The 27,546-nt window shown below is 51.3% G+C and overlaps 1 protein-coding gene across 4 annotated transcripts in view; it reads left to right on the plus strand.

Annotated features, from left to right (window-relative positions):
• Positions 1-27,546, plus strand: part of LOC138809815 (contactin-5) — a 463,911-nt gene that overhangs the window by 316,515 nt on the left and 119,850 nt on the right. For all 4 annotated transcript variants that reach the window (XM_069996830.1, XM_069996838.1, XM_069996810.1 and 1 more), the window contains exons 8-9: positions 2,547-2,750; positions 20,752-20,854. In XM_069996830.1, the coding sequence (XP_069852931.1) occupies positions 2,547-2,750; positions 20,752-20,854 (307 nt within the window). The remainder of the gene's footprint in view (positions 1-2,546; positions 2,751-20,751; positions 20,855-27,546) is intronic.

Here is a 27,546-nt window from a genome sequence, read left to right on the forward strand (position 1 = left end):
CAAAACACCCTCACCAGGAGCTCCGCACTTGGATCTTGCTGCACCCCAGCCAGAGGCCAGCGGCCAGCCCTGTGTCGAGGACACCAGTGGTTTTATCTTCACGTACGAGTTCCCCAGGTAAACGTGTGCCTGGGAACTCCAGGTAGGGCCAGCCCTGTGCAGATGCACCACAGCCCGGCTGAGCCCCATGGCTTCCTTATCTCGCCCTGCTTCCTTCCATTCCTTTGCCGGAACATCCCTCAGGTAAATCACATCCCAAAGAACCCTTCTCTCTCGGCACCTGCGTGGGGAGTGAGGGGGACATAAACACTAGCCATTGTCCTGTGCTAGCCAATATTCTGATTTATTGAGGAATAAGCTGACGCCGCCCAGGACCGTGCCTAATGAATGATACGGCTTTCCCACAGTCCCATGAGTCGCTGGGCATATCTGCTACTAGGCACAGCATCTCCAGGCCCTGTTCTGACAGTCTGGGCTTTCCTAATGAATACAGCATGCCTTGAGGGATGTTTTCCATGCACAGGTCAGAGCCTGGATTGAATTGGGCCACTGATGATCACACAATGTCAAGTAAATGCCGGCCCAGACCTGACCGAGTTTACAGTTCAAGACAAATAATTGAAAGCTCCCTTAGCAAAGCAAGAAATTCAGGCTGTGGGTTTTCTGTGTTTTTTTCTTTTAAGAATTACCCATGACCTTTACATCTGCACCTCCATGGCATAAAACACTCCACAGAGAAAAGGAAAATAGCCACTGCCACCAAGTTGAGAAACTCCTGAACTCTAGAGCTCACACGTCTGCAGCTATTTGATTTAGAGATCCTAGGACTGTGTGTTTACTTTTGTGTCTATGATAAATATTCTTTTATCTTCTGCTTTACTAAGAGTATCTTTAATTATATGCACATAAAATTCTATTTTGTCTTAATGACATATTACATTCTGAAGAAAAATTCTGCTTCTTCCGACTTTAGGTAATGTAATGAAAATACATATCTCAAAAATGAAAAAAAAAAAAGAATTAGTGCTTTGTTCTGTTCACCCAAGATGACTGGAATTTAATGTAGTAATACAGCCTGCTTTGTATTAAGGTAAATTCCATTTCAAAAACACATGGTAAGTGTTCTCTATTGCATTCTTCATGACATATTTTAAAATACCGAGAATCAGACAGCTTTACTCTCTTTGTGACTCTGAGGTTGTCTAAGGCTGTTTGCTTTTGGATGTGTTTTATAAGAGAAACTTTTGACGCTGGTGGAGGGCAAGATGCATTTGCATTGCCGCAGTTCTGTTAGCCTGGTCATTTATCCCGAGCCTTCGAATGGCCAGCGGGAGCAGCTCCACCACGTTGCAGATTCACAACCTCAGCCCTCCCATAAAATACACATCAAGCTCCCATTTTCTGGACAAGGAAACCAGATGCAGAAAATTGGGTCATTGAATCAGGAGAACATAAGCTGGGACCCCGAGCGGGCAGCGAGGCCGTGTCTGACGCCCAGACCTTGGCGCCAGAAACCCAGCCCCCCGCGCCCGGTCATTTCTCACCAGGACCCCCCGGCCGCCGTGCACGGCAGTGTGTGGACGGAAGGGCCGCAGCTGTTAGTGCATGCGGCGCCCTGGCCTCACCCACTCCCCGTGCGCCCGTCAGTGCGCGGGGCGGCGAGGCAGAGGGGCGGCGGGGAGGCGTCTGCGCGGCCTGCGCTCGGCAGGCCACGCCTGGCCTGGCGCCCCCTCTGCCTCGGTCCTCCCGCGCCTCGCCCCCAACGGGCCGTGGCTTGAGCGCCCACCAGCTTCCTCAGGCGCGCGCCAGTCCACATGTCGGGCAGAGGCAAAAGGCCAGCCGGCGCCGCCTGGCAGAGCGTCCCGGCAGTGGCTCCGGCGCCCAGGGCCCACGGCGCCTCGCGTGGCCAGGGCGGCGCCTTCCGCGGACGTGGGCCACGCGCGGACAGCCTGCCCTTAGCCCTGCGTCTGCTCAGCCCTGACCATCGCCACGAGATGAAGGCTGAGGCTCGCGTGCGCCTGGTTGGTACGCTGAAATAGAAGGCAGTTTGGTGCGTGGGGAGAGGGCTTTGGGCCAGATCTTACCACGGAAGTATAGAAACAGATGTAAGCCAGACTTCTCAGCCAGCACCTCCGTGTGTTCATCCTGAGGACTTGTAAACACAACGTGAACCACCAATCCTAAAGCCTCAGGAGCGACGGTCGCGTGGGGACAGGGTCCGGGCTCTGGGCTGGACGGCGCGTCCAGAGTGGGCTGTGGCTGCATGTAAGTGTTCGTGTTACAAAGAGCTCCCTGTTGAGTATCTAACGCACAGCGACTGCACAGTGGAATCGAAACACCACAGGTATCCATAAGGCCTGATTGCTCTCTAGGGAGCACTCGACTCCAGCAGTGATTAAGTCCTTCATCCCAGAGAGGGACGGGCTGCATCAAGGCTGAGGAGGTGAATTGGTGCAGCTGTACGACCGTCGTATGGACGGTTGGTTGGGCCTTGTCAGTTGGTTGAGTGACCTGTGCCTTTCAGCAGCTGAATTCTGTGTTTTCAGAGATCGTCTACAGCTGGGTGTTCAACGAGTTCCCTTCCTTCGTGGTGGAGGACAGCCGGCGCTTCGTGTCCCAGCAGACAGGCAACCTCTACATTTCTAAAGTGCAGAGCTCAGACGTTGGCAGCTATATTTGCCTGGTGAAAAACACGGTGACCAACGCCCGGGTGCTCAGCCCTCCGACCCCGCTCACTCTGCGCAGCGACGGTAAGTGGCTGGCCTGGCGGCCCCTCCTCCTCTCTCCCCTTCGTCCCTCTTGTCCCCCTTGTCCCCCTCTGCCCCCTCATCCCCGATGCACACAGCTAAGCCGGGGGGCCTGGCTGGGCCTTTGCACCCAATAACAAATGAAAGCAGAGGGCACACGCCGCATTTAGAAACGTGCCAGGTGTAGTCTGAGATGGAGCAGACAGAAACTTTTCATAACGCTTTAAGCGAGGACGGTGATGACGACGATGACGGGTGAATGAGAAACACCCACCCTCATGCTCCTCTGAAGAGGAGCTGGGCGCGCAGTCCCCGCCTGACCCTCTGCCCTGTGCTGGGCCACGAGCGGCAGCTGTCACCGCATGTCACCTCAGCTGCCTACAAGTTGAATCAGCAGCTTTTAATAGTGCTTGATACAATTATCATTGTCATTATTTTTTCCAATAATAGGAACAGTTGGAACTTTAACTTTTAAGAGCCATTCGGGCAGATACCATGAGGCCATCTATCTGAAGTATCTTACATTTAAACACCTCATTTGTATTTAGAGACATTTACCGTCAAGCATGGCATTAGGGGACTCACGTGCTGTGTTAGAGTTGATATGCAGCGTGCTCTGTCATGCAACAGAAATTATCTATGAAGGCATTATGAGGGGTGCTTGAGCATTCTGATTCATCTTGAAGTTTAAGAATGATGTATTTCAATACTGTCATTTGCTTTTTAGAATATATGGTGTTAAACTGTATGACTAGAGCTGTGTCACAAGAGTTTTACTGACAATTTAGTGTGTGTATGCGTGCATGTATACACACAGTGAAGTCTGTGAGACTTTATAAATGATAAAGACCATAACTATGAGTGGTGATATATGCTATACATTTTAGTAGTAACTCTACGGGGTAAGGAACTAAGCGCTTGGTTTGCTCTCTCTGACCTCAAGGAATCTGTAACTTGAATTCATCTCCCCACGCCCTCACCTGTGCTGTTCTCCACCCACCCAGCTGTGGCTGAGAAGGTCGATGGACTGAGGGTGCTTATTAATGAGCTCAGGAAAAGTAATCAGCTGATAATGCATGTGTATACAAGGTGTTTATTTTTATGGCAAGAACTGTGTCAACAAGGAGAGTGTGCACAGAACTACCTAATCGCATAATCTACAAACCCAGCCCATTAATCCACATTGACTGACACAGGAAGTGGCAGGCCTACTTCCTGGGACTGTCACCGTGGCCCAGGAGCTACGCAGTGGGATGAGGGGAAGGGTTCAAAGTGCACACCCTGTTCCGGGACATGGAGAGGGCCCTCAGTGACGCATGGCGGCCAGGCAAGCAGAGCGCCGGGAAGCAGGCAGAGAGATGCTGGGTTGGTGGAGTGGGGTTACAGTACAGACAGGGCGAAAATATGTCAGGACTTCCACCAGAATCTAGAGAGAGCCCGAGCATGGCTCCTCCCCAGAGAGCATGGCTCCTCCCCAGAGAGCATGGCTCCTCCCCAGACAGCATGGCTCCTCCCCAGACAGCATGACTCCTCCCCAGAGAGCATGGCTCCTCCCCAGACAGCATGGCTCCTCCCCAGACAGCATGACTCCTCCCCAGACGGCATGGCTCCTCCTCAGACGGCATGACTCCTCCCCAGACAGCATGACTCCTTCCCAGACAGTATGGCTCCTCCCCAGACAGCATGGCTCCTCCCCAGACAGCATGATTCCTCCCCAGACGGCATGGCTCCTCCCCAGACAGCATGGCTCCTCCTCAGACAGCATGACTCCTCCCCAGACGGCATGGCTCCTCCCCAGATGGCATGGCTCCTCCTCAGACAGCATGACTCCTCCCCAGACAGCATGGCTCCTCCCCAGACGGCATGGCTCCTCCCCAGACGGCATGGCTCCTCCCCAGACAGCATGGCCCCTCCCCAGACAGCATGGCTCCTCCCCAGACAGCATGACTCCTCCCCAGACAGCATGACTCCTCCTCAGACGGCATGGCTCCTCCCCAGACAGCATGGCTCCTCCCCAGACGGCATGGCTCCTCCCCAGACAGCATGACTCCTCCCCAGACGGCATGGCTCCTCCCCAGACGGCATGGCTCCTCCCCAGACAGCATGACTCCTCCCCAGACGGCATGGCTCCTCCCCAGACAGCATGATTCCTCCCCAGACAGCATGACTCCTCCCCAGACGGCATGGCTCCTCCCCAGACAGCATGATTCCTCCCCAGACAGCATGGCTCCTCCCCAGACGGCATGACTCCTCCCCAGACAGCATGACTCCTCCCCAGACAGCATGGCTCCTCCCCAGAGGTGACCAGGGTGGCTCCGCCCCAGGCAGGCCTTCCCACTTGCTTTGCTCCAGACAGAATGGCCCCTGTGACCTTGTCTGACACTGTCATGGATGTGTGCTTACAGCAGGTGCAGCACTGCGGCTTGCATGTCCCGATCAGTGATCAGTGGCTTAGGTGAGCACCAGAATATCTGAGAACACCCAGGGCCACTCTCCACCGAGCACCTGAACCCAGGAGAAGGTGCTCCCAGCCTCTGTTCACAAGTTTTAATTTGTAAATTGTTCCAAGGGGACTTGGAGCCTGCTGAGAGGAATACTCTAGTGTGTGTGTATCCAGAGGCTGAACTCCACAGGAACATAGAAACTTAGTTAGCTTTTTATTAATCTTTGATTTATTTTGCTCCTGTCTCTACGGAAGCCTTAAAATCTTGTATGAAATACATTCAGTGAAAGCATCAGGAAATCACTAGTTTTGAAATAAAATGAATATTTCATTTGTTCAGATATCCTTCACAATCCATCAAATCACTTTTTCTTTGAGCAAACTTATACAAAAGATTGGAACTCCTATCTACAGAGATAAGAATTTTTATCAGGAAAGTAATCTACCCGTGTTCATCTGTTCTCTTACTATGTCCCAAGAGCTTGGAAGAATTACTTCATAAATACTTACAAATTAGATAAATTTTTAAAATATACATCAAACAAGTTTTGTTTTTCAACCTGAAAACCCGTCTTTATACGCATTCTAATCAGTCTCATAGCACGCTAACTTTCGGATGCTCACACTGCGTGTGTGTAGCACAGGAGTGAACTCTGAGTCCCGTGTCCTGTCTGTCTGTCTGTGTGTCGGCTCCACGCACCCCTCTCCTCCCCTCACACCCCTCGAAACCCACCACCATTTTACTCATCAGATACGGCAGCGTTTCCGCGGTTGTTATTCCTGACCTTTGCATTGTTCTATATGTGAAGTATAAACGTTCGCTTCCTTGCTTTGCGGGCAGAGTTGTGTCCACAGCTGTGTGCGCCGTCCCGCCTGCCCCTGCGCTTCCCGTCCAGCTCGGCGCCTCCGGTCTCCGGACGCCCTGGGGGCTCTGCACCGGCCGGTCCGGCCGTCCCCCGCTCTGTCCGTCCGTCCCCCGCTCTGTCCGTCCGTCCCCCGCTTTGTCCGTCCGTCCCCCGCTCTGTCCATCTGGTCCCCCGCTTTGTCCGTCTGTCCCCGGCTCTGTCCCCCGCTCTGTCCGTCGGTACCCCGCTCTGTCCCCCGCTGTGTCCATCTGGTCCCCCGCTCTGTCCGTCCGTCCCCCGCTCTGTCCGTCCGTCCCCCGCTCTGTCCGTCCGTCCCCCGCTCTGTCCGTCCGTCCCCCGCTCTGTCCCCCGCTCTGTCCATCTGGTCCCCCCGGCTCTGTCCGTCCCCCGCTCTGTCCGTCTGTCCCCGGCTCTGTCCCCCGCTCTGTCCGTCGGTACCCCGCTCTGTCCCCCGCTCTGTCCGTCCGTCCCCCGCTCCGTCTGTCGTCTCCTCTCCTCTTCCGGCCTCTTCGCCCCTCGGTGACAGCACGATTCTGCTCTCGCCCTCATGTCAGCGTCTCGGCATTCGTGGCCGCGTCCTGGGGGGGGGGGGGGGCGGCTCGGACCTTGGGCCTCCTCCGGACCGGCCCGCGCCGGCCTCGTGGCCGCGGCAGGAAAGCCGAGGGGCCGGGAGGGGCTGGCGGCAGCGCGCGGGCCTCGCGGGCCTGAGGCCGGGTTCGAGTCCTCGGCACCGCCAAAGCAGAGAAGGCCGGAAGCCGGAAGTGGCGCCGTGGCTCCGGTGGCAGAGCGCTCGGCTAGAGCTCAGGAGCCATGACCGACAAAAAAGAAGCAGCAAGGAAACCTGAGCGAGCAGCGCGGCGGCGGCGGCGTTCTGAGCAGGCGCGTGGTGGCGGCGGCGACGGCGTTCTGAGCAGGCGCGTGGCGGCGGCGGCGTTGTTCTGAGCAGGCGCGTGGCGGCGGCGGCGTTGAGCAGGCGCGTGGCGGCGGCGGCGGCGGCGACGGCGTTCTGAGCAGGCGCGTGGCGGCGGCGGCGGCGGCGGCGTTCTGAGCAGGCGCGTGGCGGCGGCGGCGGCGTTCTGAGCAGGCGCGTGGCGGCGGCGGCGTTCTGAGCAGGCGCGTGGCGGCGGCGGCGGCGTCGTTCTGAGCAGGCGCGTGGCGGCGTTGGCGTTGTTCTGAGCAGGCGCGTGGCGGCGGCGGCGGCGTTCTGAGCAGGCGCGTGGCGGCGGCGGCGGCGGCGTCGTTCTGAGCAGGCGCGTGGCGGCGGCGGCGGCGTTCTGAGCAGGCGCGTGGCGGCGGCGGCGTCGTTCTGAGCAGGCGCGTGGCGGCGGCGGCGGCGTTCTGAGTTCCGCCTGGAGCCGCTTGTGACTCCCGTGGCCCGGATAGCTCACAAACTGAAGCCGATGCGCGGCGCGCTCTGGGGAGGAGACGGGGCAGCGCCGGCCTGCCTCGGAGGGTCCTGGAGGTGAGCTCAGCGTCCACGCAAGGCCCTGGGGAGGCGCTCCGCGGGAGGGCTCGGGGCGCGCGGTGCTCACGCCGTGGCCGCAGGGCCTCAGCCGTCGGCGGGGCCGGGTGGCGTGGGGGTGCGCGGTCGCCGTCCTCCGTGAGACGCCCCCTGACGGAGCGGGCGCCGCAGAGCGGCCTCGGGGCAGGCAGGAGTGAGACCTCCCGATGGGACTCCAGAAGCTTCCGTGTGCGTGTCGCCGGGCGCGCCGGCCGACTGAGCTCCGGAGCCGCCCCGCCCCTCCGCCCAGGGCAGGGCTCCGCGTCTGCGCGCCTCCCCCGCCTCCCCCGCCTCCGACCCCAGGCGCTCCCCGAGCCTCGCTTCCCGGGCTCCCAGCCTCACCCAGAGGCTGCGGGACGGGCTCCGCACTTGCCCTGCCCCTCCCTGAGGGCGGGCCCCGCCCCTGCCCCGCCCCTCCCTGAGGGCGGGCCCCGCCCCTGCCCCGCCCCTCCCTGAGGGCGGGCCCCGCCCCTGCCCCGCCCCTCCCTGGCTCCGCACTTGCCCCGCCCCTCCCTGAGGGCGGGCCCCGCCCCTGCCCCTCCCCTCCCTGAGGGCGGGCCCCGCCCCTGCCCCTCCCCTCCCTGAGGGCGGGCCCCGCACCTGCCCCGCCCCTCCCTGAGGGCGGGCTCCGCACCTGCCCCGCCCCTCCCTGGCTCCGCACTTGCCCCGCCCCTCCCTGAGGGCGGGCCCCGCACCTGCCCCGCCCTTCCCTGAGGGTGGGCTCCGCACTTGCCCCGCCCCTCCCTGAGGGCGGAAGTTATGGTTTGGACTGTTTAGTTCTCTTTGGAATGACAATCACGGCGGGGCTCTCAGGCGCTCAGACCTTCCTCCTGGGAAATGAATTGCAATCTTCAGAGCTGCTCACCCCAGCAGGCACTGACGAACGAACCACAAACAGCAGTCTGATCTTTGAGTAAAGGTACTAAACCTTGAGTGTAAAATGAGCGTCAGGCCCTCCGACAGACGAGCTGGGAGGTGACTCACCTGCGGCTGCAATTCACCTGGCTGCCGTGTAAACCTGGTCTCTCCAGAGTGGAGGGATTGAAGGGGGGCCTGGCTGCTCCGCCCGTGTGCCTTCAGCCACTCAGCTGTTGCAACACGATGTGTTGTGTGTGTGTGCATGCACGTGTGTGCACGCGCTAGGGGTTGGACGCAGGTCCTTGCGTGCTCTCTCTGCACTTTCACTCATGGCTGACACTCTACTACCTGAACTGTATCTCCAGTCCAGCATTTTGGTGATCAATTGGATTTGAAATCTCGCAGATTTTTCTGCCAGGTCTAGCTTTGAACTGCAGCCCTCAATGTCAGCATCTCTGAGGCTAGAATTACAGGGGTAAGGACCAGCTGCCAGCTACTAATGCAGCCTTTTGAGCTCATCTTTCTTTGTAGCTGTGGAACCATGGGTGAGACAGCTCACTAGCAGGCCCCTCCCCTGGGCAGGTCTGACCCCTACCCCACATGCCCAGCCCTACCTGCCACACCACAGTGCATGGGCCCAAGGATCAGAGTTGGTGGCAGATTTGGAGCAAAAGCTGTGACTCTCAGCAACTATCCTCTGCACCCTGTGAGCCGCCCCTCACCAGGTCAGCACCACCCTTGGGTGTCACATTCCGTTCGTCTCCTTACTACTGCTGGGAACCAAACCTAAAGAGTGTGGTTAGTGTCCTCACAGAAGCTTCTAATTATTCCATTGGAATAAATGTTACAAAGGCTGTTCTAAATTTAGTAAAAAAATGTGTGAAATGAGACAAAGCACAAGTGGTAACCCACTTAAGTAAAATCGGGGTTATGCTGATCTTTGAGAATGACAGAATTCATCTTCAGAGAATGTAAGGTTGCCTGTTACACGGTGTGTTAATTATCTGTCAGAATGCCTGTCAGGAGAATACAGAGTCTAATTTTCTTCATAATTAGTAAGGTCTACTTACTATTACACTGTACTGTTTTCTCTTTCAATGTCGATTTACTTTAAAAATGTCAGACTGGTAAAAAAAAAAGTTATAAAAAAAAAAAAAAGCAAATGAGGCTGGGCTGAGTGAGCAGCTGAGCAGTGCTTCTGTGGCTTGTGTCCATGCAGGGAGGCGCGGAGCTGCGTGCCAGGGTGACGGGGCCTGTGCACCGTGAGCGCACGCAAGCAGCTGCCTGGCCACGGGTCACCGTTGCCTCGGGCGCTCTTGATTTTGCTTCTGTTTAAATGAAAAACATTTCTTCCAGAAGCTTTTAGAGTTTGAAATTCAGAAGTAGGGGAATAAAACAGATAGAAAAAGAAAACAGTAGAAATAATTTAGAGACTGTGGGCTCAGAAATGGGCCCTGGGGTAGTTCAGACCAAATGCAGCCCGCCGGCACTGGAGCCTCCTTGGCCCCATTATACAACATGCCTCCCAGGCCGAAACTCCACTAAGGACAGGCGTTTAGGTGACTGAGCACGATGCGGCATGCACTAATGAGACTCTACAGAGAGCTGGGAGGAGTGGTTTTCACTTTGGTGTGGATCATCAGCTAAAGTTTGTTCCTCGTGCAGAGACACTCCTGGAAGAGAAGGAGTTTGGTTTTTAGAAGGAATCAGGGTGGCTCAGTGGTAGAGTGCTTGCCTAGCATGCATGAGGCCCTGGGTTCGATTCCTCGGCACCACATAAAGAGAAAAAAACGGAAGAGTGCTAGCCTCGAGTTGAAGAACTAAGGGACAGTGCTCAGGCCCGGAGTTCAAGACCCACAACCAACAACAACAAAAGAAAAGGCATCAGGGCAATAGGAGGTACAATGCTCAGGCTGATAGGAGGCAGTTGTCATAACCTTAAACTTGTATTCATTCTATGTATCTGTGAGTCCGGTAGAGAGCAATAAAAGTAAGAAACAAGGTTTTGAGGATTATATGTTAATATAATTAATTATAATTCAATTTAATTGCATACTTTAAAAAAAAACCCTTGATTTTACTCAGCCTATTTAAGCCCATGAAACTAAGAACCTTGTCAAACAGGGTTAAAGTAATGTATAATGTCAGCAAACAGAGATCTCCAGAGGCATTTCAGAGTTAGGGACTTGGTACTAGTGGAGCATATTCTACAGTGTAGTCCAGTCTCGCGGGCTCTGAAAACCTTGCCGCACCCTTGTAAGCATGCCAGGCAGGGTGGCCGTTCCCTGCCGGGTGCCCTGCTCACTGGCTGCCCGCCACTCCTCCAGAGTCTAGTGCATTTCTCTTCAAAGCTGCTGTTGCTTTTTAATATGAAGTGATATTAATAATTGTATTTATTTGTTGTCAGAAGTCTTGTTCTTATTTTGATTTAATTCTACATAATGTATTCAGTAAAGAGCTAAAAAAGAAAGTGATTTTAATTTGGTCTACTGCTATATATTGCCAGAAAGGGATTCTTTATGAAAAGGAAGACTGGAAACAACTCAAGCATATTGAGCTGTTCCCATCATTATTAGCAGATGTAAGATGAATCTCCATTCCTCAATGCTAAAACCTAAGGTTAATTGCTCTAATGATTAAATCATAAAAGCAAATATATTAATAGGGCAATCTATTTCTTTAAAGTATTATACTCTTGTCCTGAATGCATGCATTTGTCTATCCAGAATAAAAACCTGAAAAATTCAAAATTCTCCCTAAATATATTATAATATTTAATCTGAGTATTTGGAGACATTTCTAGAAATGTTTTCTTCCAAGTCCTGAGTTAATCATCCTTTAAATGTATTTGCAAATTTCTAGAAATGTTTTCTTACAAGTCCTGATTAATCATCCTTTAAATGTATTTGCAAATTAGTGCACATAGAAGGATATATTGATTCTTAGTTACTAGCTCTTATTATGTCTTGTAGGAGATTATGTGAACTAAAATCATTGTGATCAGAGACTGCTTGAGCCAAAGTAAAAAGTATAATGGCCTAGTCCATAATAACTGTATGTCGCATTATAGATTCAAGACGTAAAATAACAAAAGTTTAACAAAACTGACTAGAGATGGAAACTCTGAGTGGTGTCACTGTTCCCACAGAGGCCCCCAGCTGTGGGGTGCTGAGGTGTTGTACAAGGCTCCTAGTCGGAAAGAGAATTAGATGATCCTCAGTGGTTAACAGAGAATATCTGAATCAACATATAACTTGATAATGTCAATGCAGCAAGTAAATGCAGTAAGTGCCATTTTGGAAACAGTCTGCCTAGAAAAGCAGTAAAATAGAAACTGATAGCATTAGGGCATTAAGTGCCAAAATAAAGCCTTGAATTCAATCAATAAGGCAATGGGAAAATGACCAAGTCATTAAGAAACAAAAATAGATGATGAAAATCCTCTTTTTGAAAGATTAAGCTGCGTTCAGCGTGCAGAGTGGATTGAAGAAAAAGATAGCAGACCCAAACATAAGCAAGTGAGGCCCAGGGGAGCTGGAGGTGGGATTCAAACTGTAGAATGCCAGCTGTGAGCAAGAACGCACGGCTCGGGGAGCCAAGCACAACAACGATGGAAGCCTGGGGATCCAAGTACACCAGCCATCAAGGCCCAGGGAGACACGTACACCTGCAGTTAAGATCCAGCATGCCAAGTACACCAGCACTCAAGGCCCAGGAGGGCACGTACACCAGCATTCAAGCCCAATACATCAAATCCAGCAGCAATCGAGACCCAGAACGCCGAGTACACTGTCCATCCAGGCAGAGAATCGAGGCTCAGGACGTCAGGTGTATCCGCCATCACAACTAAGGCAGTGAGGTCCAGGTAAAGGAAAATAAGAAACATGCTCAAGAAGGATGAGAGAATATTCTGAAATTCCTTGGCTTGCTTTTGAGACACACACACACATTTCTAACACTAAAGAAAATGCCTGGCAGATAGATTTTTAAAAATGAGAAATTAGGTGAAATGAAACCTTCCACTGGCTCTCTTGGCCCACAGAGCAGCCCAGCCGGTAGACCCAGGCACAGGACTGCAGGTGCAGGACTGAGCTTCATTCCTCACTACAAGAAACAGCACAGCGAGGGGACAGACAAGTACATATCATTAAAATGCAATGAGATCGGCAATAAAACCACATTCTGTGTGCTGTGGAAACAAAGCACAGAATGAAATTAATTCTGAAGATGAGGAGATAAAATTTGAATGTGATTGTGAGGCTGAATGCAGTTCACTAAATACTGGGAAAATGCTGAAAGGATTTCCAGACACATCCATACACGACAGCTTCGCTGAGGGAGTGGAGGAGCTGGCGTGTGGCAGGGGGGGGCTCCGCGTCTGGAAGGGGCACAGAACACAGCCAGGGCACCCGACATTATTCTAAAGAACATCACTGAGCAAGTACAAGTGCTTTTGGAAAGAAAGTACCCTCAGAGTTTTCTTAAGGTTTGGTGTTCGCTCACTTTATTCGTTCCTCGCACTGCAACTCTGGAAGCAGAAGAAAGGGGAAATGAGCAGATGGAAGTGGGACCTGGGTCTTGAACTGACTTCCACCGTTGATAGGGCATGGGAAAGCTAGATTTCCTTTTGACAAGCAGAGTGAGGATTTGTGAAAACCCACATGTAAAAGAAGAATGTGCTTATCACGCGGGCCGGCTAGTTCTAAGGGTGCCTTCTAAGACATTAGGAGCAAAGCCTGAGGGAGAATTAGGAGCAGTACTGGCCAAGGTAAGGTTTACCGGTGTTCATTAGCAAGGTCCTGGAATGGCTATACACAGTAACTATAGTACAAGACAGAGCATGACAGGTCCTCAGGGATCAGACACCCTGGAGTCCTGCCCTGGGGACAGAGTTCCCTGTGAGGGAAGTGAGTGGTGAAGCACTTTGGGGACTGAACTCCCAGTGCAGCACAGGACCCTCTTTTTCTCTCTCTCTCTTCTGGGTGCACGTGTTGTGTGTAGCGTGTGTATTGTGTGTGTGTGTGTGTGTGTGTGTGTGTGTGTGTGTGGTGGTGTATGAAGTGTGAAGTGAAGCTTATAGAAAGTGGGTGTCTGATGGGTGTGACGACAGAGCATCTCGGAATCTCCAGGGCAGAGCAGACTTGGAAAGTCGCCAGCCTTGCGTCTTCTGCCACCCTGGATGCCGGGAGGGGAGGTGGGAGGTCGAGTAGGTACAATCAGGACTGGAATCCTCAAGCCTTTGAGCAGAAATTTGTCAGTTCCACAGAGTAGTCGTCACAATTACAAACCTCCCTCATCCTCCTGGCTCAGGCTTCCTCATTTAAAGAAGGGATTGTTCTGTCAACGCCTTGGTGACCCGGCCCTCATGGAGGTCCAGGCACTCTCCAAGAGCCTTGGCTGATGGCCCTTCCTCACGCCTGTGGGCTTAGCCAGCAGCCGTGACAAGCAGTCCTTCTCCCTTCTCGAGAACCCCACCCCACCGCAGTGACCGCCTCCGGCACGGCTTCCTACGCGGGCGATCGTCCTCCCACTGCCCCCTGCTTTCCCAGCCCCCACCGCCATGATACCTCTCACCCTTTCAGCTCAGACCACAGCCGCTTACTCTGCCTGTGCCCTCCCCTCCCCCAGCAAATCCCTAGCCCCAGACTGAGTGTTGGACTCAACCATGGCTGTCTGCACAGCTCTCTGTTGATAGACACAAGACCCAAACTCATCAAGCACAGGCTTACCTTAAATTTACCTACCTTCTAACAGCTCTGTCCAGACCCAGCTATAGTAACTCACGTGTACCTCCACCTCCACCTGCTTCCTTCTCTCCTAGTACACCCGAGGAGCCGTGGCTCACAGCCGCCTCACCCAGCTCAGAGGCTGGCACCTGCCGCAGCCCTGCCTCCTGCAGACATGGGGGGGGGAGTTCCCACTGTATGCACCATCGTTTCATCGGTAAACCTGACAATATTATGAGACGCGGGGCCACCCTTTGTGGACCCCTGCCCCTCCCGCCGGTGGTCTCTGCTCTCCTGCATAGACAAGCCCTTTGCAAGCATTGTCAGAGGTCTTTTACCATCCGCCTTGTATCTAAATCCAGGGCTTTAGTGGCCAGCATGTTTGCAGTGCTCAGCACATTGCTGATGGTAATGGGCTGGATAAAGGAAATGCGAAGCAATGAAAAGCAAGATGGAGAAAAAGAATGGATGGAAAAGACTTAGCAGAAGCCAAACTGACAGGACTTGAGGCTGGCTGACTGTGGAGTAACGAGCGGTTGTACACTCGGTCTGAGGGAGGGAGCCCAGGGCTGCACATCAGTGCTCGTCTTTTTACAGCTCAGGACTGTTGAATGTCGACCGCTACGGTAGTCCTTTTCTCTCATTCAAAACAGGGACAGCCATGTGTGTGCCTCTCGCGCTGTTCGTAGTAAGCTTGACGTGGCAGTTGGCCGGCCCTGGCTGAGCAGAGCGCCTGGCTCCAGGCAGGTGTTCAGGCAAGGCAAGCTCACGGCCGGCTCGGCCCAGACGCCTCGCCCCTTTGAGCGCCTTGCCCACAGACCCCGCGGTCAGCAGAGCAGTGGTTGACAGAGCAGATCCAGAGCTGGCCGCTAAGCATCTCCAAGGCGATTGGGAGCAGCAGGGCGGCTGGCGTTCTCAGTAAAGAGACGGCAGCTAGTAAACAACCGGTGCAGATGGAAGCCCAAAATCAACTTCAGCAGTGGTCCAGAGCAACTCATTTGTCAGGTATTTCTCCCAGAGTTAGACAAGCCACAGCTCATCCGCAGAGCTGGCAGCGCGAATCCGGGGAGTGAGAGGCAGCCACGCACAAACGCGTCTCCTGGGGGGCAGTCCTGAGCGGGAGAGGTGGGGGTGAACGGTGGCTGAGAGCCTGCGTGCCTGCAGCTGGCCTGGGCAACACGCGGTTCCCTGAAAGGGAGGTGACCTGGGAACCGAGCCCAGTCAGGGCCCCAGCATGTCGGCCGCCTGTGTTGACTGTGGCACCTCCCGGAGTCCCACGCGGCTGTCCCCACCCTGCCCTTGCTCCTCCTGGCTGGCCTCCCTTCGGGAGTGACCCAGGACCCGGGTTTTCACCCAGTCACCTTCAGGGTGGCTTTGCTGCCTCGTTTTACCTAGTGAGAGCCTGACCGTGGACATAGCAGTTTGTAATGCGTGTGGTCACCACATTGGAGCACTTTATCTTTTGAATGAAAGGAATATGCTGGTAAATGTTAGGGGGGGGGCACTATTTAGAAATCCTAACTTCCAGTTCAAATGAGCAGAATATGTAGGGCGCCCCAGCATCTTTGGTCACGGAGCTGAGCACTGCGGTGTATCCTCGTGCATCACTCTATCACACATCTGTATTGAATCCAGACGGTCACGCATCGCTGCTGAAGCCTGGGAAGAGCTGGGCAGCGAAGGTGGGGTCTGCCTGGAACCCCATCCACACAGGCTGCCCGGAGGCTCCTAGCAGCCAAAGGGTCAAATGTTTTCCTGGTAATCAGAAAGCTTTTTAATATTCACAAATTCCGTTTGTATGCAGACAGGCAGAAAGACACCCAGAGATGCCTCACAAAGTCAAACATTAAAACATTTTTAAGGATTTTGTTATGTATTTGTTATGAAATGGCTACAATGTAGTGAATATATATGTAGAGAAGGTCCTATAATTGTGTAAAGACATTGTCCTCTTATGACAAATTCCTTTTTCTTAAAGGAAAACAGTGCAGACTCTCGCTCAAGATCAGTCTACAACCCTTCCTTACCAAGTTTTGAAACCTTGGTCCATACCTGTGATACTATTTCCATGTCAGAGGAGTTTATATGTTGGGGAAATATATAGTTGCTTTCTCTAGGCCTTAATTTATAAGATCTTTTTTCTACAATATTGCTGCACATGGAATGGGCCTTTAATAGCAAGGAGAGAGACAGGTGCCTTTCCTTAAATCACAGTGGCAAGAGCAGAAAAGGAGAGTAAGTTTAAAATTCAGTCATCAGAGGAAAGCAATTACAGTGTGCAACTGCTCCTTGACCAATTTATTCTTGATACTTGGAGGGAAAAGTAAATCTATTGGTGTTCTGATTTTTAGAGTATACATAACAATGATAAAAGCACTTTCTCCTAATGACATAGCTCTTCACTTTCCATGTCTCTCTACACAGAGGACACTCGTGCTGCATTTATCTGTGACCGCTCAGGCTCTTCTTCCTCTTGTCAGGAGACCCTTCAATCCCTTTATTACATGGCAGAGACCAGCTCTGGAAAGGACTCAGGGTAGTGTACACCTCCAATGCGTTCCTTTCCATCCAGGCCTTCGAAATTGGCTTTTTATCAGTCATTCATTAGGGAAATGAAAAGAAAGTGGACATGTTTCTCAGTGACTCAAACTTTTGTAAGTTTGAAAGCAGTAAGCAAAGAGAAACATGTTGAATAATACCCCTGCCCTGTGTAAAGTTAGATTTCTCAGTCCCAGAAGCTTGCTGTTCACTGTATCTGAGAGCAGAGCAGGGCAGTGCTTGAGAATCGTGTCCTTCACCTGGAAATCCCAGGTTGGCACGAGTCCTGGGGCATCTGTGCGCTGGTCCTGTGAGGAGGAGGAGGAGGGCGGGGGAGGCTGCACACCCCCACACCCCCCTCTCTCATTTTCATCATCACCGTCCTTGTGGCTTGTTGTCGCTATTTGCTTAGACTCCTTCTTTCCTGACCAGGGAGTTTCCATGGCACTGTGCTCTGTATTTGCACTCAGGCTCTTCAGTGCAGTGGCAAAAATAAATAACAAGCAAAACATTCACTGAAACAAGTATTGTAATGCACGAAACTCTGATAGCGCATACACTTGCAGTGAATTAAAAGAAAACCACAAGGTACTCATTAAATAATTCACATGGTAATCCGGCCATCACTTTAATGCAGTACACTTCCCCAGGCACTGTCCACCTTCTAGACTCTCCCACGCCAGGAAACTCCCAGATCTGCAGCGGCCAGGACAGAGCCGGACGGCTGCACCCATGCCGGGAGCCCCACAGAACACAGTGTGGCTGCAGACCTTCCGTGTGCCTTTGTTTTTCAACCATGTGAGTCTGGTACACATATGGTAGTCTAGAATTCTAAGTAATGTGACTAAAACCAGAGATACAGGAGGTCCAAATTTGGGTTTCATTAGTGCAACATATAAAAAAAACCCCACCGTTACTAGTATTAGAGTTAGACCCTGTGTTTGAACATGGTAACTGGCTGTCCAGACCCTTCTGATGTCATTATTTCCCCATTCTGCAATATGCTTGGGGAGATGATGCTCTAAACTGCGCTTAAAGAGCTGCGCCTTGGCTCTTCTCAGAGCCAGGATAAGTCAGAAAGTCAACAACCATAAAAACCTAGGAGGAGAGGACCCTCCTGTCAGCCAAAAGGCTTCGTGTGTGCGGAGTTGGGTGCACTGGGGTCTCAGCACTCGGGTCTAAAGCAGAGCAGCCATGGACTGGGGTCCAGGCAGGGGAGGTGCGGGGTTGGGGGAGGTGGGTGAGTGGCTGGACCAAGAGGAGGACTCGCTGAGGGTCAGTGGGGTCGCAGGCCCGAGGACACACACCCAGCATGGGACCTCCCATCTGGAGTCTCCCAGGCTGCCACTCCTGCAGCCTCAGACCAATCCAGCAGGGAAAATCATGAGCAGAGATGCCTGTGACCTGGGAGGCTCATAAACCACATAGCTTGGCTAGGTCCACTGTGGCTCTAACTTAATTATCCCCGTGAAACACAAAGAAAAACTTAATTGCCGAATTTGATCAATTGCTAACATTCTTGCCTCTACTTATGTCATGGCTCTCAGAGTAAAACTAAAAGGAACTGGCTCTCATTCCTTGTAGTGCAGCTCAAATTAGTTATTGCAATCGAAAGCCTCCTAATCAAGCTTTTTCATTTAGTTTTAATATACAGGTTCACTTTAGCTGCTGCTTCAACAGAATGCAAATGTGTTCGTATAAAATTGAGTTCTAAAGGGAGTTGGGACAGGGAGTCAAGATAAATTGCTAGATCTTTGGAGATTCAAACCCCTGTCTTCTGAGATTCTTTGAACTCCAAGGAAAGATTTGCTAAGTTAGGACTGACTTCTGCAGCCTCCGTGCCGGCCCTCTGTGCCAGTTGGTAGCCACGAACTCCCAGGAGACCTCACCATGTGGGGCTGAGGCTTAATAACTGATAAATCAGTTGTCATTGAATCACCAGATTCATGGGAAGAAAAGGAACAAGGACTCTACAGAATCACTGTAAAAAATGTTAAAGGTAGATCAGCAAAGGCTTTGACGTTGGCTTCACTGGAGCAAAGTTGCCCACCGACCAGAAACCTGAACCACCCTCATGTCGGGGCTTGACGTAAACCTCCCCATGCTAGGCACCAACTCTGCAGGGCTCCTTCGGATCTCCTGCTGTGTAAGCAGCTAAGGGAGATGTGGAGTAAAATGGGCATAGTGAAGACTAAAGGGAAAGAAGTTGACACTGTGGCAGCAGGCCGGGAAAGAGATTTGAAAAGGAGATGGAAGAGAGCATCAGTGCAGAAGTAGCAGACAAGTAAGCATAGGTCGCGGTGACCCGGTGCATTGACCATGATTCGCTGGGCCCGCCAGGTTCATTACACTCGGGAGCAGGGCTCGAGTGGGTCTGTTAGCACAGACTTTACATACATGAAGGCTCCCTCACACCCTCCATTGACAGATTACAGCCCTGACTGAGATGGTGCAGTCTTTCATTAGCAGAGCCGGGTCTAGAAGACCAGTTTCTGCTATGAAAATATCACTGATGATTTCTCTGCCATCAGCTTGGCCAGAACAGCACAAAAAGCCAAGATAATCTTCAATGAGCTTACCCATGACAAAAGGTGTGAACAAAAGCGTAAAGATGGCCCTTGCCCACACCCGCTCTCTCCCTTTGTACATGCAGCGATTCGCACCTTGCTGCCTGGATCCCCTCCCCTCCTCAGCCCTGCACCTGGACAGAGGCCTGTGCTCAGGGAGCTCCTAAGAGGATATAGAGAAGGAGATGAGCTCAGGCTGGCCTGCATTGGCCCTCTGTGACAAAGGCCTTTGACTGTGCAGCACACCCCGGCCACCTCTAAACCGCGGGCCACGTCCCCCCATCATGTGGAGCTGTCCAAGCCTCATTCTTGTATTTGCTTGATGTGGTCAGTTGCTTCCTTACGACGTTCTCTCTGGTTTCACAGTTAGAACTCCTACTGGAAGGCCATCAGCCCCCTGCTGTAACTGTGTTCCCCCTCCCCCACTCCGGAACCACGCCCTCCCTCTCCCCCCCCCCCAGTGTTCCTGCTCACAGCGTCCACCCCATTGTCAGCAGAGGACATGGTGTGCTGTTCTGCCATCTTCACTGGTTTTTCCCATCCAGTCTTTTTCCTCTGTTGACTGTGATTCAAAGTCTGGCTTTTATTCCTTGTGACTTGGAATATTGAATAATGTGATTGGCCCACCTGTCTGGACCCTGACCACACATGAAGAATAATACCACTCCCCAGGTCAGAACCCAATGGCACCACGTTATGTGCAGATCACCATCCACGCCTTTTCCTCTGATGGTCAAGCATCTCCATCTACACTTCCAAGTTTACCTCCTGTCACTTTTTTCACATAACATACCAGAAAAACGCACCCTCCGCTTTTTCTGGCATTTTCCTCTTCGTGTTACTTTTGTATAGCTTCATCTCCCTTGGTTCCTCACTTAGCCCCGTCCTGACTGCTTCGAAGCCTCTTTGCCTTGCTGAGTGGAAGCCCTAGCCTCATCACTTCCTGTCCCGGAGAGGCCCGCATGGCCCTCACTTCCTGTCTGGGAAGTACATCATTTTAAAACAGAGTTTTCACCCTGTCTTGAGGATATGTTGTTTTTCTCTCTTGAGTGCTTGAAATCATGGTATGTGGCCAATTAAGCAGAGACCTCTAGATATCTCAATAAAATATCTTAACATGCAGTGCTTAAAAATATGACTTAATTAATTTTGGTTACCTGTCAGTCATAATGTTCTTACAGCTTCTTTTTAGAGGTCAGGGGTTTACCATGGGAAAGGTTTCATCGTTATTTACATTGTAAGATAATCAGTAACTGAACTATTAGTGCCACCCGTTGAACAATCATCACTTTAAGTATTGAACAGGCACCCGACGCAGACCTCAAGTGAATACCACAATTTCATCACAGTGATTGAGCCTACATATGTTTTTTATTTCAATGCATCAAAAAAATTTAGCAGTAATCAGGCACACATTAACAACCAAGCCAAGGGATTTTCAACACATTTTCAGAAAGAAATTGTAACATTCCCTTTATGCTTAAAAACTATTCTTCATCTCCCAGGTGTGATGGGAGAGTACGAGCCGAAAATTGAGGTCCATTTTCCCCCGGTGGTAGCAGCTGCGAAGGGGACGACGGTGAAGATGGAGTGCTTTGCACTGGGCAAGTAAGTACGTAGCCTGCAGTTAGACGCCGCCCTCCTCGGATGGTGACGCGTGGGTCAGGATCATTCGTTTGGGTAGTTTTCGTGTTCCCCAAAGCACCACAGTGGCTAGACAGCTTGTGCCAAAGGACCAACTGGGGGTGGAGAAAGTACCTAGGCGTAGTACCTTCCCAGTCATTTCCCTGGTCAGCAGTGGCTCTCATTTTGCTACTTAAGCATAAAGGAAACCTTAACCTCAAGAAGAGCTTTACATCTTTTGCCTACAATTTCAGTATCATCCTTAGAATTCACTCAGCCATGATATAATTAAAGGAGGACACGATGAACTGTCTGCTTGTCCTGTGCACGACGTAGAAGAAAACGACGTAGGACTTAAAGGGCGGTAGGCCCAGGGAGCCAGCTGCTATCCTGTCCTCCCAAAACAATGGGATAGCACATGATTTACACCACATCCTCACGCCTGCCGTGCTCAGCGACTTCACACAGGGTTTAAATCTGATGATGTGCGGTCACTCGCCATGGTGTTTACAGTGTGGGCATGGGGGCAGGAGCAGGGCAGAGTTTTGATCACACTAGATTGCAGTATTATGATTCATTTTAAAACACTGTTATTTTTTTAAGACGATAAGACCTCAGGGTCCTTTCTAGACTCCATAATTACAATTTGCATAATGCGTCTCTATCAGAGTTTCTAATCACTTAACTTCAGTTATGTGGAGTTAACTCCCACAACGTAACTATGAGGATCTTGGAGATCAGGCATAACATATAAATGTGTTTATAACAGAGGGTTAGCTTGTGGGCATGGAAAATATCAGTAAATGTGAGAAATTCAGCTAGTGAATGGAGATTTAGAAATAAACAGTAAATACCAGATGCTGCAATTTCAGCATTAACTGAAATAATGCTGTTCTCCTCTGATCAAAGTAGAAACAAGGTCATAACACACTAAAAAAAGCAAGTAAGTTGAAAAGCCCATATCTTAAGAAAATGATGTCCATATTCATCTGGGAGATATTTTAACAGATTTCCTAGGAAGCCTTCCAAACCCAAAGATATCATTTAAGTGGATAATATTGAATAAAACCTTGAAAATTCATGTCTTTACCATTTGCTCATTTCATAGTATCAGCCTGAAAAAATCCCCAGTAAGTTGCTTAATTTTGATAAATGTAAAAATAATGTATTCTGACTTGATATCAAAAGTTTCGGAATATCCTGAAGTTAAATAATATTTTAAGTACCTGAATTTATACCACAGCACAAATAGAAGGAGGTCATATTGTAAGACAAATTAGAAAACTAGATTTAGGGAGACAAAACAATGCAGAGTGTTTCCCCAGGCAGGCTTATTTAATAAGTTAGATGCGGTTGCTTCTGGAAGCCTTGGCATCGGCTCGGTAATGGGGGCTCAAAGTCCCGTTTCCCCGAGGTGGGGTCCAGCAGTCAGAACGTTCCTGTTCATTTGTGTCAACTTCCTGCTCTGCCTCCACCACTCTTCCCCTCACCAGAACAAGTGAAGGAGAAGGTGAAGGAAAACGCACCGCTGCAGTCTATGAACTGTCACAGTTACGGAAAAAGACACATAAAGCCATCATCACTGCCTAAAAACTAACCCGCCACCCTCATGAAAATACAGACTAAAGAAGCAGTGTTTTGGCAAGTGCCAGTCCCATGATCCCGCGGCACCCTGTACGTGCCGGGAAGGCTCACGGCGCAGGCCCCACACGCTCAGACCAGGCAAATGCAGATGGACCATGAGCATCTGCTCAGCATTCTCTCTCTGCGTGGTCTCCGTGGGCCTCAGGCCCCCTGTGGGCTCATTGCCCCCTCTCAGGAGACCCAGGTGGGAGGTGTCTAGCTGGCCCCCCACAGACGTGTCAGCAGATTCGGGAATCTGCTAACAGATGGCGTGGAACCTGGGACGTGGTTGGTGGCTGTTGCTCTTTCTCCTCTTGCCCTCATCTTCCAGCGTGGCCTTTCCCACCTGTCCTTCACTTCACTGCCAGTTCAGCAGAGGTGGGCCGCCACGTGTGGTCTGACGCACGCCCCGTGTGCTGCGCCTGCAGGCGTCTATGACGGCCTCTTCCGGCGTTCAGTGCTGTTGGAAATGTGGACACAGGTGCTCCAGCACTGTGGACAGCGTCGGGCCCACGCGCGGACAGGGTCCCCGAGCGTTCGGTGGATTGAGGGGAAGATCTGGGAGGAAGCTGAGGCATTTGTAGGCAGAGTAGCAAGAATTGCTTCTCAGCTGGGAGCCAGAGGAGCAGTGTGCCAGGGAGTAACAATGCCAGGCCGGCGAGCTGGAGACTCGACAGAGTGGGCGGTAGAGCTGCACCGCCTGCAGCCACAGGAACAGCTCAAGAAAGATCTGGAATCTTCCCCCAGGCGGCTCCTCTAACAACACATGGTTACTTTCAGGAAGCATGAAATCCATGTCGTGAATTAGTGCTTGAAGTCCTTTCCTTCTACGTAAGACCCAGCAGCCCCGTCCGCTGTTCTTTTCATCTTTTACCTCTTCAACATCCCTCTTCCTTTCCTCTTCTCCTCTTCCAACACTAACTACGTGAACGGGGACCCGTCCCCTTGTTCGTCCTGTGGCCTGGGGTCATCCCGCTGCCGCCGGGAAGCAGTCAGGGGTCTGGGGAGCAGCAGAGGCGCCACGGGGCTGCAGCCCGAGCGGGAAGAGAACCACGCAGGGGTGCGCATGGAACAGTGTAGTGCGCACCATCAGGTGAGAGTCCCAACCAGCCGGCATAGTGTGCTGAGGCTGCCTTTCCTGGCGTCTGCCACATCATTGGTGCTCGGGAAAATGTCTGCTGAAGAAATGGTCAACTCAGAAATGCTGAGTCTACTTATTAACCGACCCCACTATTTACATTAACTGATAATGAGTGAAAACGCCGCCGTTTCTTCGTCATGCGTCCGGATCTGTGTGTCCATCCACGACACCTCTGCCTCTCGCCTCACTGTCGGCTCGTCCTCCGTCCCCCCTTTGCCCTGTCCCCTGCCTCTCTCCATCAACGGTGTCCTCGTCTTAGACTTGCTGTGTCTCCATCTCTGTTGCTGTGGTGGTGGTGGTATGACCGCTTTCCGTGAGCTCCGGCCTGTTAACCGATATCTTAGTGCTTAAGTAGAGACGGTTTGCTCAGAGTAAGTGAAGGACAGGGTGGAAACTACACGTCACGCAGAGTCGCCCTTGATGCAGAAACAGCTTGAGGGTCAAATAGAGAAACGAGTATAACCATGCTACCTCCAGCTTTGCCTTCTCCAGCCTGTCCTTCCACCATCGGATTTCCTGCTGGTAATCCCCATTTTCATCACATTGCCAACGGAAACACGTCCTAGTTATACTACTACTTGTACCAAGGAAAAATGATATAGTCCTTAGTGTACACGTGACAAAAAGCAGCCGTGGGTGGGATGCCGGTGGCTCACACCTGTCAGCTACTCAGGAGGCTGAGATCCAAGCATCCGCGGTTCAAATCCAGCCCAGGCAGGAAAGTCCGTGAGACTCATCTCCAATGAACCACTGGAATCCTGGAAGTGGCGCTGTGGCTTAAGTGGTAGAGCACTAGCCTTGAGCAAAAGGGTTCAGGACAGTGCCCAGGCTCTGAGTTCAAGCCCCACAACCAACAAAAACAACAAAGCAGAAGTGGGCTTCAGGAAGTTCATTTCACGACTGAAGGACCCACGAAGTCAAGGGGCAGCTGAGGGCTGGGAAGTGGGGGTGCTGGCGTGTGCTGGCTGCCAGGATCTCCATCTTACAGAGATGTTCTTCTGTCTCTTGAACGTGTGCAGATCCAGTACCACTCCTGCAGCGGGCGGCGTGAGTTACCCGTGAGCTCAGCACCCGCTGGCCACGCTGGCCTTGCCCCTCCCCCACCCCACCTGGCTGCTGGAGACAGTCCGTGCACTTAACAGTTATAATAATGACAGTAATAACAACAGATTTGTTTCTTTGAATTTTCTCTGACTGACAAGATCACATGAAACCCAATAGTTTAAACTAGAAACTGTCTTTAGTTGGTAAAGAATCATACTTTAAGACATGTCAGGGTTCTGCATCATTGCTTATAAGCCATTTTATTTCTCTTCAAAATTGCCACTTTTTGATCTGGCCTTGAAGGTGTTCAGTTTCTATAAATTGCAATATATAAATTAATGCACATAGATAATTTTTAAAAATATATGCTCCACTCTTTTCTATATTCTTGAAGAAAAATGGAAGAAAGCAAATGTTGGGTAATCCAACTTCACTCTCTTGATAGTGTGAATTTTCACAACCTGTCTAATTTGAAGCTAATTCAAATCAGAGAACTGGAAACTTGGAGTTCCTTTCTGGAGAAACCTCTACTGGAATCTGAGCTTGGTGAATTGAGATGTGTCTCTACAGCCCGGCGGACCGGCTCACACAGAGCTTCAAACAGAACTCACGAAGGGACTGTGACACGGCTGTGTGTGATATTGGTCAGTTCTGCAAAGTTATTTCCAAGAAAAAAAAATGGAGGGGGATTAATTACTCTGGAAGAAAAAGGCTGCTTTAGACATATGGAACACTATTACCAAGAGATTGCTCACAAGCTGTTCTTCAGTTGCAAGGAGGCAGGGAGGGGCAGAATTCCAGCGGAGTGGCATGAAGCCTGGGAATCAGACAGGACTCCTGTAGATGGTCTTGACAAAAAGAGTTGTTAGAGAAAACAGGCTGTCGGGGGGGAAAGGCTCGGGAGGCGTTGGCCCACGCCAGCTCACGGCGGTAATGACGTCCATTTGTCATGGAATGGTTGAGATGCAGTGTCCCCTGAAAGGAGACAGTGGTCTAGGGCAGATGGAAATGAAATCCTGAAGCCTTGTTGTTTTCTGACCACTCAGCCACCCACCCTTGGGCTAAATATGAGGAGCACAGGGTCAGAGTCCCAGGCAGCGTCTCCCTGTGGCTTGGTTCTTAATGTGTGCTTGATTACTGCTAAATTTTTTTGATGCATTGAAATAAAAAACATATTTAGGCCCAATCACTGTGATGAAATTCTGGTATTCACGTGAGGTCTGCCATCTGCATTTCCAAAGTCATCTTTGAGTTTCGATCCAGCCACACGAGCTTCCCGTCTGCGGCCCTGAACCTGCTCCCTCCATCTAAAACATCCACTATCACGGCTATTCCGCCTGCTGCCTTTCTTGTGAGCCAGTCTCTTACTGGCAGCCATGTGCAGGTCACATGTCGCCTCTTGGGTTCAGGCGTAAGGAACGTGATCCATTTTTCACAAGAGGGTGGTGCTACTGCCTTTGGTATGATCTAACCAATGTCTCCAGGTGCCATTCACAGTCGTGGCCCGGAAGATTCTCTCCACACTCAAGCTGGTTGCAGGTTTCCAGCAGATTTCACTTCACTGGGTGACCTTTCGTGGCCCCCAGAACCATCACTAGGTTTGTCACACAGCTACCATCCACAAAGATGCTTAGCTGACCCCACACGTCAGGTTGATCTGTAATAAAAACTTGAGGTTATTCTGTAATAAAAAAAATTAAAGTCGTGTGCTGCACAGCAACATCAGCTTATCTCCCACGACAATAGTGAACACACTGTAAGTGCTTCAGGAAGATTGTTTTCCACTTTACGTGTTTCTTATCTTGCTTTTTCAGCCATCAGCACACAATCAGATCAGCTGTGTTTAAAGGCCTTGAACCAGTTACTGTAATAATTATATGAATGACCTTTCTAAGCCTGTCTGAAACCTGGCAGTGAGGCGGAAGGAAGAACACATTCTTCTATTCCTGCCCTTTTTAGTTCCTGTGTCTCTCTCTCAGACTCATTTACAAGTCATCTTCTGTTTCCCTCCATCAAATGCCTGTGGAGGAACCCGGAATCTCAGGGGCTTTTCCCCTGTTTCTAATGTTTTACTTGAAATTAAAAGGCACCAGTTACTCAGTTTAGAAAGTCATTCCTGCTGTGGTTTGTGCTTTCTTTTCCTCGTTGTCTTAAATGGCTGCCCGTGCCCTGTTGTTCTGCGAGAATGACAGACATCCCCCGGGAGTCCTCCCCGGTTGCAGTTGGCAAGTGCTCCTGAAAGAACCTGCTCTTTAGTTACAGATTGATGATTTATTAATACTGTTTATTTGGCTCTGTCAGTCACTCCGGCTGTAAGAATAGAAGGTGAATTGGAGTTGTGTGGTATTTGTCTATCAAACTAAAATCAAATTACTTCATCATCAGGCTGACAGACGATCCGGGGAATGAAGTCAGCTGCCGGCCGGGATCAGTGTGCACTGGGCCCCACGGGAGCAAGGACGGTGCTGTAACCTTGTGAGCTGGCGGTGGCTTTCGTGTTTCTGAGACCAGGGATGCGCCCTTACTCTATCCCCACATCTGTGTATCGGTGGGAGATCTGGCAAGTGCCTAGATTCTGCCCTTGTCCTTTCTAACCCTGTCATCTCTGGAGTGGAAGATCTGTGCATGTGCTTCGAAGAGTTGTTAATTCTAGGAAAACAGACCACTTTATTGTTTATATTTATAAGCACCAAAAAGTGGCATTCTATTTATAACTTTGTCTAGAGGTATCTTAGGACCCCTTCATCCAACCCAGAGAAAACAGAGATGGCTAGAAGACAGAAAAGGCCAAACCAGAACCAGGCCTCCTGCCCTCCCACACACACACACCCCCAGCTTGCTTCCCTGTCTGCTATGGTGCTTCCATGTG

The sequence above is a fragment of the Dipodomys merriami genome, unplaced genomic scaffold, assembly GCF_024711535.1.
Source record: "Dipodomys merriami isolate MVZ:Mamm:240054 unplaced genomic scaffold, mDipMer1.0.p SCAF_103, whole genome shotgun sequence".
Taxonomy (NCBI): Eukaryota; Metazoa; Chordata; class Mammalia; order Rodentia; family Heteromyidae; genus Dipodomys; species Dipodomys merriami.